The 13,812-nt window shown below is 42.1% G+C and overlaps 1 protein-coding gene across 1 annotated transcript; it reads left to right on the top strand.

Annotated features, from left to right (window-relative positions):
* Nucleotides 1–291: 291 nt before the first annotated feature.
* satb1a (SATB homeobox 1a) lies at nucleotides 292–13,119 on the top strand. The gene is made up of 10 exons (XM_026300496.1): nucleotides 292–508; nucleotides 739–915; nucleotides 1,017–1,143; nucleotides 3,034–3,157; nucleotides 4,368–4,479; nucleotides 4,929–5,464; nucleotides 6,836–7,033; nucleotides 7,159–7,314; nucleotides 9,639–9,842; nucleotides 12,037–13,119. Exons 1-10 carry the CDS (start codon nucleotides 292–294, stop codon nucleotides 12,952–12,954), a joined length of 2,769 nt encoding a protein of 922 aa, XP_026156281.1. The 3' UTR covers nucleotides 12,955–13,119.
* Nucleotides 13,120–13,812: the final 693 nt, after the last annotated feature.

Here is a 13,812-nt window from a genome sequence, read left to right as displayed (position 1 = left end):
CACAGCCATCCAAATATGTTTTCTAGTGAATTAAATTTCTATTATTTCATTAATTTCTAGTGTACATTTTTTGAGGACAGGATTATCATTGCTAAAGGACAGGATTATCATTGCTAAAGTTAATACATGTAATATTCTCTAGAAACAGGAGGTTCAGGCATCAAAGGGTCACCATAAACTCACTGCTGACCTCCACAGACATGCTATCCAAATATTTTAAGAGATTTCTATTAGGGCACCTTGATTCTTTGATTCTTCAGTGTTTGTCTCTATATCATCGTGAGACCACAGATGGACACCCTGTGTAATGGAGCCAAGAAATCTGAGGGCAGCGATCCCATTGTAGACCCCCGGCCTCCTCCTGCCAAGCTGGCTCGACTGGAACAAAACGGAGCCGGACCGTCGGCCCAGGAGAGGAGCAGGCAGGGGAGTCCTGTGGCCAAAAACCCTTGTCTAGCCCAGAAACCCAGCACAGTGAGGCCTCAGAGCAAAAGCTGCCACAGCAGAGGTACATGAGCTGATATTGGGAAAGCTTTAGATAATTTATATAAACAAGATTCCTAGTGTGTTTTTGTTTTCCTTCTAAATGTTTAAATTTTTTACACTCACTTGAAATTACAAATGGGTTCTTTAGCACATTAGTAATGACTCCTACATGTCATCTGATGTGTCTAATATGAACTACCAGAGTGATTAAATGCAAAATGTCATTCTGTCTGAAATCATTCGTCACCTCAGGAAGCCTGCTGCCGGTGTTCTGTGTGGTGGAGCACAAGGAAAGCCCGTTGGAGGCAGAGAGGAGAGAGGAACATGCAGAGTTTGTGTTGGTCAAGAGGGACCTGCTGTTTAACCAGCTGATAGAGATGGCCCTGCTGACACTGGGGTACTCACACAGCTCTGCTGCACAGGCCAAAGGTACACAGCACACACATGAGATACAAAAACACAAGTCATTCTTAAAGTTTGCTCACAGTTATCTCTTGTTTATATGTGTGTGTGTGTGTGTGTGTGTTCAGGTCTGATCCAGGTGGGCAGGTGGAACCCGGTGCCTCTGTCTTGTGTCACAGACGCTCCTGATGCCACAGTGGCTGACATGCTGCAGGATGTTCACCATGTTATCACCCTTAAAATACAGCTGCACAGGTAGAGCAGACATCACATCTTTAAATATAGTTTCTGTATAGTCTGGTTCTACTACTGTTCCTGTCTATGTTTAGTCTCTGGACTGAATTCCTCACCTGTAGGTGTGAATATGAGCCTGAGTGTGAGTGTCTCGTGATGAACTCGAGAGTGGTTGAATATTTTCCAGCCTTTAACTCACTTCATGCAGGAGAAAACTAGAGCCGATCAGCAGCCTGAATTTCTTACGAAGAAAATAAAATAACTAAAGGACATGGAGCAGATCTTGTTTTAACAATTGTTAATATCCTAAAATCCAATTTAATGAGTGATTTTATTTGCTTGTTGCAATGAATACTGATGAGCAGTTTAATGGTAGATGTAGATGACATTAAAGGTTATTTTCTGCTTGTTACATTTTTAAATAATCAGCATCTCATCAGGTGTCTGTTTAGCTTTACCACATATAGGGTGTTGGGTTAGAGCCCCTATAGGAGTTGGGACAGACAGCACACTGATTACCTCAAGATTCACTTAATTAAGGCCAACAGAGACGTACATTTTTGCCCCTTTCTCAAAAGACATTTAGACCTACAGCAGCGAAAGCAACAGCTGTTACAAATACAAATAACATTTTGATGGATTTATTCTATCCAAGGGTCCCAGGAAGTCATGACAAGACCCTGAAACTGAAGCCGCCCAAAGGAATTCAACATCATCATTAATTTAACACTGCATTGTCAAACAGTCCATTGTCTTACAGAAAGAACAAACTGGGATCATGTATGCTTCACATTAGATTACTGAGTGTGCTGCAGTTTCCACCTACAGCCCAGGCTTTTATTCACACCCTCATAAGTATGTGTGTTTGTGTTTCCTTTAAAGCATGAGACAGAGCAAGTGTGTGATCCAGTATTTAGACATAAAGTCCACACTATGGGTGTGAATGGAAGTGAAAGTGTGATAATTAATGAAAGGGGTGGGGGGTGGGGGGGTTATTAGCCCTGTCAACTTGTTTGATTTGTTGTCTGCCATCACCAAATGCACGCTAGAAAATGCTCCTTACAGGGACAGGCTTTTTTTTTTTCTTTCTTTTTTTTTTTGACTCCACTCATTTTATATATAAAGTTCAGGAGTTTAGTCTTTATAAGAAATACAGTATTGTGCAAAAGGTTTAGGCACTAAAAATACACAGAGGATGCTTTTAATATAAATCATCCAAGTTGTTTTTCAGTAAAGGAAACCAAATTTAAATCTAATCAGTATTTGCAGCTCTCTTCCTTGCCTTTAAACCAGCAGCAGTTCTCATTGGTTTGACCTGTGCACAGTTTCTGCTGGTGCTTTGGAAAAGCTGTTGCAGTATACGTGTAGATTCAGGCTGTCTCTGCGTCTTCTGTCTCTTCATGTGAACCCAGACTGACCCCCACAGAGCCCTGATCTCAGCACTGTGGGGGTCAGACCATCTGCTGCAGGACTCCTGGTTCTTCTTCCTTCTGAAAAGTGTTCTTCATGAACTCTAGTGGGTTCTTTATGGGCTTGTTTTTCTGCACAGTGGTCTGCACAGTGAACCTGGGATCAATCAGACACTTGATGGTTTTGTGTGATAAGAATCTATAACTTTTAATGGGCTGAAGACTTCTGCACAAAATTGTACTAGTGAAAACTGTTGCACACTGTTTTCCATGTCTCTAAAGAGAGCTGTCTAAAATAATCCTAATGATGTATTCTGCGTCTAATGAAAGATGCCACTAAGTTACATTATGGGATTTAGAGGATCCTCTGTTTCTGAGATTAAACCAAAGCACACACTAAAAGTCAGGTTTTGGATTGTGAGTTTCCTACTGTCTATGAAGTCACTGGTACCCCTTTAAAATTGTAATTTCATAAAATGGTGATACTTTGCATTTTTTGTAGCTGTCCTAAATTAGAAGACTTGCCAGCTGAGCAGTGGAGTCACTCCACAGTGAGAAACGCTCTGAAGGAGCTCCTCAAGGACATGAACCAGAGCTCCCTGGCCAAAGAGTGTCCACTGTCCCAGGTACTGATTAAGACACACACAAAACACACACACACAAGAACAAAGAAGAGGACTGAAGTCCAATGAGTGCATGTAATGTCTTTGTCCTTCCATGTCCTGCACAAGTGCATGCGTGTATACTGTATGTATGTGTCTGTTTGTGCCTACTTTGTGCATGACAGAGAGTAAGCATGTGGCCCAATAGTTAATAGACAGGAAGTCCAGATGCAGCAGTAGATAAGGTGTGGGGGCAGAGCACAGGGGAAAAAAGATAAAGAGAGAGATGGATATCTCTTAAAAGCCACACTGCCTGGACTGTTGCCTATCTGGATTCTCTCGACTGCGAGCCTGTCTGCCTGAAGCCCTGTCTATCACCCTTGCCCACAGTCTCACTCTCACTCGGTCTATCTGTCCATCACTCTCTCTTTTGTCTGGCTTTTAGCTTTATCTGCACATGACTGATTCAGCAATAACATTCAAATCTAGTTTTAAGATCCCCTTCAATTCTTATGTGTTTAATTAAGCAAATACAGACACAGCTGCAGAAATAATTTTACATTAATCATGCAGCATTTCAAGAGGACTTTTTTATGAATATTCATAATTATCAACTTAGCTTATCTGTTATTTTGCCTGAGGGTGCATAGGACATCTATAGCTTGATAAAAAAGAAATTGCTCGCTATCTTTCTCTTCTTCAGATTCCTTCCATCTCTTCAATATTAAGATCTGCTATAGGCTGATCCTCCCTCCCCCAGGTTTCCTCCCTCCTCGCTCTCTCTCTCTCTCTCTCTCTCTTCTTTCACTCCCTTTATCTCCTCTCTTGTTTGCAAGAAGCAGATTAAAATAAATATGAGAAGATGAAAGGTGTAATCAGATGTAAAGATTGCACAGGATGGTCTTAGGGGAAAACTGTGTGTGTGTGTGTGTGTATGTGTGTCAGAGAGAGACAGACAGGCATCCTCTCTGATGACTTACAGTGTTTTCTTTGATAACGCACACATGAACACATACATGCTTGCATGTATACACATGCTGTGCATCCACACACACAGCTCACACACTGACACACTCATCTGTCTTTATTATCCTATTTACCTGGGGGTCTTTTTAATAACACTGATCTGAGTTCATTAATATCGGATGTGTGAACAGCTGAGACACCCAGGCTGCCCATAGCAGGAGCTCGGAAAATGTAATGAATTTCTATTGTCTTTTCCCCTCTGTTCCAGAGTATGATATCGTCTATTGTAAATAGCACTTACTATGCAAATGTCTCAGCTGCCAAGTGTCACGAGTTTGGTCGATGGTACAAGCATTTCAAGAAGACCAAATGCCTCAAGGGTGAGGGGTTTTCAATCAAGCCTGCAAACATTTATGTGTGTTTTAAAACATGTTCCTAATCTGTGAGTCATCACGATATACCTTTGTAGCAGTTGAAAAAACAATGCTTTAACATTTTATGCTGACTGGAAAAGATATGTATGATATGTACAATGTTGGATATCAAGCATATTGTGACTTTGGAATGTTAAAGCTAATAAAACATTACAAGTAAATTCAGAATTTCTGTCTACTTCCCAAGATGTTCTTAGACGTGTCTTACCAACTACATTTTCATTTATGGCAGAGTCAAAAATCTGCCACATTTAATATGCACTTTTCTAGTTTAAGCATGATATATATTTAAAAGCTGCTTGAAATGAATCTGTAGTACAAATTTTGGACACACTGTTAGTATTTAATGTGTTAATAAGTCTACATATGCCTTTGCTTTGCTTGCTTTCCTCCAGAAATTGACAGCTTCTCTGACCAGTCCACGCACATCCCCCTAACCCAGCAGCCAATCACTGCTAGTCCGCCTGATCAGACCTCAACCCTCCTTTTCCCTCGTGGAGCAGTAGCCAATGTATGTGGTCGTTCCCCACTTGGTCTGCACCCTCCTGGGTTGGTGACCCAACCTCTCAGCTCCCAAATGGTCAACCAGCAGCTGGTGATGGCGCAGTTTCTCAATCAGCAGTATGCTGTTAGCCGCATGCTGGCTGGCCAGGGTCTCTCATCTTCCCCGCAGCAGTATCTTAACCACCCCCCAGCAGGAAGGGCTCCTGCCAAGGTCTTCTCCATATCTCCTGATTCCCAAGCCCCGCAGCAGGCACAGTGTGGTCCAGGGGGAGGCCCTGCACCTGGGCCACAAAACCAGGCATCATCCGGGCCTTCTTTGGGGTCGTGTGATGTGCCAAGTGACATCTACCAGTGCGTGAGGGAGGAACTGAAGAGAGCGGGCATTTCCCAAGCCATTTTTGCTAGGGTTGCCTTTAACAGGACCCAGGTATGGAAGAGAGAGGGGACAGTATGAAAGGTTTTGAAATTATAAGAGGTTGTAACTGTTTTCTGGTGATTACTTTTTGGAAGTGTTTTCTGGTGTTGCAGCAGCGATGGTTGGCATGTTGGCATGGCCTTTGCTGCAGTGTGCCCTCCCCCCGATACGTGTGTGTGTGTGTGTTTGTGTGTGTGTGTTTGTGCCAGCTCTCTGCAGCACAAAGCTGGTGCCAGCACTGAACCAGCTGCTAGGCTAACTAATCACAACCCTTTGGAGAAATGCTGTCTCCCTCTCTACCTCTTCCTCTGTCTCACTGTCCCTCCATCTTGCCACTTTTCACTTTGGCAGCCCTTCTACTCATTCAGTATCACTTATTGTCTTTTTTTGAATATTTCTCTTTCCCTCATCTCTCACCCTTTTCATAACCATGTCTCCCTCTACTATCGCCTCTAGCATTAAAATGATACACTATCTATGTCCATCATCTTACACTCACCACCACGCCCACAGAAGTGGTGCTCAAAGGACTGGCTAACCCCATTGTTATTATTATTATTACCATCATTATCATTTTCATCACAATAAGCAGAGCTAGTTATTATCCACCCCCATGTTTATCCATTGCCAAGTCTAAGGTGCTCCAGTGCCAGTCATACAATTTGGGCTTGATGCCAAGATGCCATCTAGAAGTGAGGGATGCATTTGTCATTTGGAGATTCACATAAAGCCTGCATGCATTTAGAAAGCCGGGTTTGCTGGGTAGATTCAAAGATGATCCATGATTGGAATAAGAAGGCTGTTTCCTCTAATGCCATCTCAGTGGCAGCATGAAATTTGATTTCTTTTCAGGAAGGAAGCCCTAAAATCTGCATCTGATGTTTGAAGGCTCTCCTGCATAGACAGATACATGTAAAATAATACTAGCTCTACAGGCGAGTAGGCTTCTTAACTCTGAATGGGAACTGGCTTTGTATCATCTATAGCTGTGAAACACTAAACTGCAGGAATTTGTCCAGGGCCCTGTTTGAATGAGATCCAGAGGTGGATATGAGGATATTTTCCAAAATTCCTTTGGGCTTATAAAAAACTTTATACTTGCCAACTTTACATGAAGATAATAGAAAAAGACAATCTTTAATATAAGGTTTATCATAGTAACAGCACATTGTCTGGGTTTTTTAAATGCATAATACAGAATTGTGCCTATATGTTCATTTTAACATATGATACTCAGAAAGCCCATATGTCTGAATGAATTTGACATTACATGCATGTACAGTATAAGTATGCATCCATCTACGTATGTGCACTTGCTTATACTAATTAATGATGATGATGATGATGATGATGAAGATTTTTATTTGTGTATGTTTTTACCAGGGCCTGCTGTCAGAGATCCTGCGTAAGGAGGAGGACCCCAAACACGCCTCACAATCTCTTCTGGTAAACCTGCGGGCCATGTACAGCTTCCTGCAGCTCCCAGAGGCAGAGAGGGAGCGCATCTACCAGGAGGAGAAAGAGAGAAGCCTGACAGGATTCACACCCAGCTGCAACAGCACGCCACCCAGATCCACACAAGTCAGCCAGCACTCTGACCTTAGAGACTATATGTTGAAATTGTGACACTTACTGACTTAACTATTTGTTCTTAAAGGCTCAGCTACTGACTTGTTGCTGCATGCCTTTCTCCCACCTTCTTTTAGGCGAGATTGTCCCCAGTCACAGCAGACAGAGGGTTCAGGACAGACAGTAGTGTTCTCAACATCAGCGCTTCTATCTATGAGGAGATTCACCACGAGATGAAGCGAGCCAAGGTGTCTCAGGCCTTGTTTGCAAAGGTGGCTGCCTCCAAAAGTCAGGTAATCGACTCCTTGCTGGTGTGAATCTGAAGAAGGTGTATAATTTTAAACACACACACATATTGCACCCAATCATTTCTTGATTGTTAAAATTTAGCATCTACAGTGAATCTATCTCCACAGTTAAAGCAGGGATGGCCAGTGTGTGTGGAGCAAAGCCCAGATAATCAACCAGCAGCTGTACTCTGCAGAGGACTATCATCAGTACATCAGACTGCTATTGTGTCCTAAATTATCGCTTTAATAGTCGCCATACACGCATGCACAAATACACACCCCCTTATTTGTGCACACAGACATACTAGATGAACACATGCACAGTGTGCACACAAACACACACAGAGAGACAAACTCACTAATAGACATACACACACAAGCATGATTTGAGTGTTTATTGTTCTCATTTTTATAGCGGGCCCATAAGCTTGTTATTGCCTTTTGTTTTGAGGATAATTTCCCTTCATGGAATGGGGGGATTTTAGCTGTCTCATTTTCTCTTCCTCTCGTGCATGTTTCCAGTTTGGTCTTTCTTTCTTTCATTCTTTCTTTCTTTCTTTCTTCCTTTCTTTCTTTCTGTCTGTCTTTCGTTCTGTACCCCCCCCCCGCCACACACACACACACACTCCGGTTCTCTCTCTTCCCAGTCAAGTTGCTTAGAGGTCATTTAGCGGCCATGCCAGTACAGACAGGTGGTCCAAAAACCCTTGAGGTTTGTTTTCTATCTCATCAGTGGCCTCCATTTTCACCTTATTTCTCTATGTTCTCTTTACCAATTTCTTTCCCTCTCTCTTCCTCTCTATCTCTGCTGCCCTTCCTCTCTCTCTCTCTGTATTACCCAGTTGTTTGGCAGCCAGAGCCATGCTGGATCTCTCTCTATCTCTCTCCTATCTGCACTGTGCATCTGGATGGCATTGTGTGCTAGAGTTGGGCTACAGCCAGGGGTTTGTATGTGTGTGTGTGTGTGTGTGTGTGTGTGCGTGCGTGATGGTGTGTTTGTGTAATTCTGTGTGTGCCTATCAGCCTGCTTGCAAACATAATCATGCTCCAGTTCATGAATCTGAAACTAGCTTGGCTTTACGTTGCTCAATCTGCCACTCACAAGTTTCTTCCCTCATGATGCTGAAAGAATTCCAGCTCATAACAAAATCTCACCATGATCTTTCAGCTCTGCCATTAGAGCATTTTTAACCTTCCAATTTGTCTTTGTATATTGATGGCAAACATGAAATGCACAAAAAATGTACCTACTACCTATTTTGAATAAATGTGAAAAGGTAGTCATTGTACTGGTGACCTGTCCAGGGTGTACCCCTGCCTGTCACCTGAAGAGAGCTGGGATAGACTCCAGCAGATCCCTGTGACCCTAAATAGGACTAAGTGGGTATAGATGATGGAGGGATGTTGGTAATTATTGTGAATATTAAGCCTATAAGTAGGGTGGTAGTGCTGCACAACAAGAAGGTTTCGGGTTCGGGAGTTTGGAGTTTGCATGTTCTCCACATGTATACATGGGTTTTCTCTGGGTACTCCTGCTTCCTGCCATAGTCCAAAGACATGCAGATTGGTGTTAGATTAATTAGTGACTCTAAATTGCCTGCACTGTAGGTGTGAATGTGAGTGTGAGTCTCTGTGTGTCAGCACTGTGATTGACTGTTGGTCTGTTCAAGGTGTACCACACCTCTTGCCCAGTGTCAGCTGGGATTGGCTCCAGCCCACCATGACCCTGAAAGGATAAGCAGTAGATGGATGATTTGGTTGAAAATATTGTACCCTTTTTTCTTTCAAACAAACTTACCAATGCCACTTCTCTGTGAATGCAGTTTGAAAGCTTATTACATATTGAGGTTTGCTCAGTTTAATTGTCAGATGTCTGTGGGATCAAGTGGCAGATAGAAAGATCAAGAGATTAAGATATTGCTACTGTGAGTTATCCAGTAAGAACATAAGCTTGTTGACATAGAAATATAAGCAAATAATGAGTTCATTAACAGAATTATTAACTTGATTAGCATGGCTAATGTTTATTATATCTAGTTATCATGGCAGGACATTAGATGGCTCAAAAGCAAGTCGATCACAAAAGAGATTTTTCTTCTTGCTTTCTCTTGCTCTACAGAGTTGCCAGACCATGTCAGACAGGACTGCACCAGAGGAGCTCACTGCTTGTTAGGATCTTTTTTAAGGACATCTCAGAAGTATAAACTTGTGCTGACATGCCTTGACTTCTGCTCTTTGGGAAAAATGACAGAGCTTCTTTACCTGCCAAATCTATTACGTAATGGATTGGTGGTCAGCTCCTCATGTGCAGTATGTTTCTCCTGTAGGGCTGGCTGTGTGAGCTGTTACGATGGAAGGAGGATCCCACTCCAGAGAACCGGACCCTGTGGGAGAACCTGTGCATGATCCGCCAGTTCCTCAGCCTGTCCCAGACCGAGCGGGATGCCATCTACGAACAGGAGAGCAGCAGCACAAGTGCACAGCAGCACTGCACTGACAGGCTTACCCTGCTCAGCAATGACAACACTCTGGTGAGACAACAAAAACACGAAAATGATTACGCGCAGATTGCTGTTCTAAACTTGAGCTTCAGGAAAAAATGCTCAGACACAGAGAGGTTTTTGCATTTTATGTTTCTAAGCCTCAGAAATAAGAGTTTGTAATAACCCGAAACAACTTGAGATGACAAATAACTGAGTTTCCAAAAATACTTTTTAAGGAGATGATTGTCCTTGTCACTCCGGCTCAAGCTAACCTGACATTGTTTTTTTTAAAGAAATGTTTAATATACATTTAAATGTAAATATAAATGTAAAAGAAAATAGATCCCATTTAATGCCAATATAGCTTTAAGGTGCACAATTTCAAAGCAGCACAGTAATATCAGCTAAATGCCAAAGATGCTAGAAAATAAAGATGATTACCACAATAAGCAATGATCCGTGAGGCTGATTCATTATTTTTCTTTCACTTTCATTGCTTGTGCATGGATTGATGGCTTAATTACAGCAGTTAACATCTCTTTGTGTGTGTGAAAGTACAGTATATTGCACGGAATACCACTGCATTAACAGGAGGACAAGAAGACATCAAATGTGCTAGTTCAGACTCTGTACAGACCAGATCACATAAATCAAGCAATTCTTACCAAAGCAGATATCAAGGGATCATCCTGATACTGAGCCTATGTATACACACTGCAGTACTAAAAAACCACACAGACCACACAGTGTATGTTCTATAAAGTTCGATAAAATGGAGATCAAAAAGAAGCTTAACATCATTCAATTTAAAAACCTACTCCCGGATCATATTAGCTTGGAGATAATGTCTGCTTCATCAAAAGACCAATTGGCTGAATTCACTCTGGTCCCCAGTAATCAATTCCATTGCATATTGGGGATGCGTGGTTGTGGCCTTGCTGCTCTGAGCTCCATGTAGGTGGTATTGGACTGCTGATGGGGGGGGCTGGGAGCTGCAGGGATTCGTCTTTTCAACGCTGTGGGGTGGGCTGGGGTCGTGGGCGCCAGGGGGCCTGGTGTCGGGAGCTGGGTGGATTGGGATTGGCTGGGCTTCAGTTTTGGGTTGGGCAAACCTCAAGTATGGGTGGTCAGGTGGACAGGGTAATTGTGGTTGGGGGTGGCTGTTAAATGTATGTGAGTATATGTGGCGGTGCTTTGCGGTATGCGACTTAGGTCCTTGGGGGGCAGATGGATGGAGGGGGTTGAAGGGTGGGGCTGCTTCAGGGCAGTTCTGCCTTTTGCCTACCCTGTTCAATATCTGTCCCACAATTTTAAATGCATTTTAGACATGGAGGGCATAGGAAGGAATATAGCGAATCCCCACAGTCAGGTCTCCCGTCTTCTGCCCTTCTGTCCTACATTGTATAAGCATTGTTACTGTTTATAATGTATATTGCATATGTATCACTGCAGCTGTTGTTTTCTATTATTTGTCTTTTTCTTTCCATTCTATCTATTCTCTATTTCTATCCCTATCCCCACCCCCTGACTTGTCCTGTTGCTGGCATCATCAAAAATAATTATTCAAAACAAACAAGATCTAGTCAACAAGAGGAATTGGTTGGGCACCTCTTGGAAAAGCAACTCTGTTGGCTCAACAAGGCATCCAGCTCCGCGGTACTGTATGCCAAACAGCTGGACAGGAAAAAAAGGGAAAAATCCACAGACTTATTGAAAGATTCACCACACAGTGTATGTTCTCTAAAGTGAGGTCAACTGAAGGACAGAACTTGTACATTGTGACTGTTTAGACCAATCTTCAAAGAAAACATTAATAGCCAATACAAAAAGCCTAGTGTTTCTACTTTCAGGATACTAAATAAGATTAATTCTAATATCAGTGATATTAGTCTGTAATTCAATGTCTGTAATTCTGAGCTAGAAATTCACTGCCAATCCTCTTTAACATATGGTGTCCCTTTAAATTTAAAGCAGCACATTTCATTTAGCAGGGGCATCATTTCTTCAGCTACATTTTGTACATTTAAAAAAAAACAAACAGGTAATGGTCAATAAAACATAATATGCAAATAAAAAAGGCGCTTTCTTATCATATAAATATGTCTAGGCTGACATCACTTCACATCCTCTACAGGCTGACATCACTTCACATCCTCTACCATTAAAATTAAATATGGTAATAGCTACATTAACACAATGAAAATTAGTTTGTAATGCAAATATAAAATCCAAAAGACCAAAGCTTTTTGTTTTGATTACTTCTCATTTCTCTTCTTCCTCTCCCCTGCCACAGCAACACCATCTTCAACCCCTTCAACCCCTGCAGCCAGGAGCAGGACCTAACCTGTCTCCACGGCAACCATGCACTGCATCAACAGCCGAGTCTGAGGTTGGAGGCAACTGGGGGCACTTGAAAGTACATTTGCAGGGCAAGGGTGGCAGTAATGGTGAGAAAGGGGAGAGTAAGGACTGGGTTGAGGGGGGAAGAGGAGACAGGGGTTGTCGTCAAGGGGTGAAGGATAACAGTGCAGAATGTGCTGAGCAGAAGAGGGATGCCAATGTGGGTGATGACTGCATAAATGAGGTCACTGGAGACAGGAAAGAGGGCAGGGTTAAGGAGAAGTTGTCTGTGAAGTGGCTGAGCAGGAGGAATAAGACCAGAGATCAGGCTGGCGTTTGTTCAGAGGAAGATGATGTAAAAGCTGGAGATGAGGTTTTTGGTGAGGGGTTAAAAGTGTCCCATGAAGCCTTGGGAATCCTGCAGAGCTTCATCCAGGACGTGGGTCTCAACCCAGATGAGGAGGCTATCCACACCTTGTCGGCTCAGCTGGGCCTGCCCAAACACATCATCTGCAAGTTCTTCAACAGCCAAGACCAAGGACAGGATGAAGAATACAACCAGTTTCAACACCAGAGGCAGCGCCCAAAATACAGCAAAGACAGCCAGCATGGCTGCCCAACCCCAAACCTCTTTGAGGCAGACATGAGTACAGAGGAACATGAGGAGCAGAGTGATGCAAATACTGATACAGAACAAAAACAGGAGGAACAGATGCAAAACAGGAGAAATGAAGCAAGCGAGATAGCTGTTTTGAAGGAATCAGATGCTGGCACCCAAACAGTTCCCCCTATGAAGGAGGAGCAGGAGAACTACATCTAAATACTGTACAAGTAGTGACTTGCAGAGATTTGGTATAGGAGTGTTATATAGTGGACAGACAAATTTAACTGACTGTATCTGTTTATACAATAGCTTTCACAACCAGAGACCTACATTATGTGTATGTTTTGTGATTTGAGAATGGACTCAAGACATAAAATAACTGCGACCATATGCACAAATAATGTCAGTACATGGGTTATATGTGTATATACATATGTCTGGATTAATGGGAACCAACACAATGAGCCTCATGTTACATTTCACACTTTTTAAAGAATAATTGTACTTGGTTGACTGATGTAAATTTCAAGATGTGTTCATGCCAGAAATGCCTTGTACAAGATGATGTTCCCAGTTTTAAATGAAAACTTTATCCAGGAAAAAAAAAAAAAAATCAGTTAATTGATTTGGGTAAAACAGTATATACCAGTGTTACACAATGACACGATGACGTTATACTGTGTGTTCTGAACTTGAAGAGTAATCATTCAAGCAACCTGTGCAAATTTCTTGTGTTTATTATTAATAAATATGAGAATAATGTGTAATTCAAAAATCAACCTCTGCTAACTTTGAAAGAGCAAACATGCTTCACAGTTTAAATATTTCTGTTGATTATGAATTGATGCATGAATATGTACATGTCTCTCAAAATATGGCTGTAAGTGTTTTATGTAGGCATCTTGTGGTTTTCATATTGTACTGTCTGTCTGACAAGCAAAGACACAGAATACAGTGACAGAAGATTAAAATAGTTTTTACACTCAGTTGTTCTTATTTAATGGTATGGAGTATGCTATACAGCTGAATCCACAATGTTTCATATTTCGTCATGAAAACAAGACTGTGGAGTAG

The sequence above is a fragment of the Mastacembelus armatus genome, chromosome 11 (genome assembly GCF_900324485.2).
Source record: "Mastacembelus armatus chromosome 11, fMasArm1.2, whole genome shotgun sequence".
NCBI classification, from domain to species: domain Eukaryota; kingdom Metazoa; phylum Chordata; class Actinopteri; order Synbranchiformes; family Mastacembelidae; genus Mastacembelus; species Mastacembelus armatus.
Note: the sequence above shows the minus strand (reverse complement) of the source record. Positions and strands in the feature narration are given on the sequence as shown.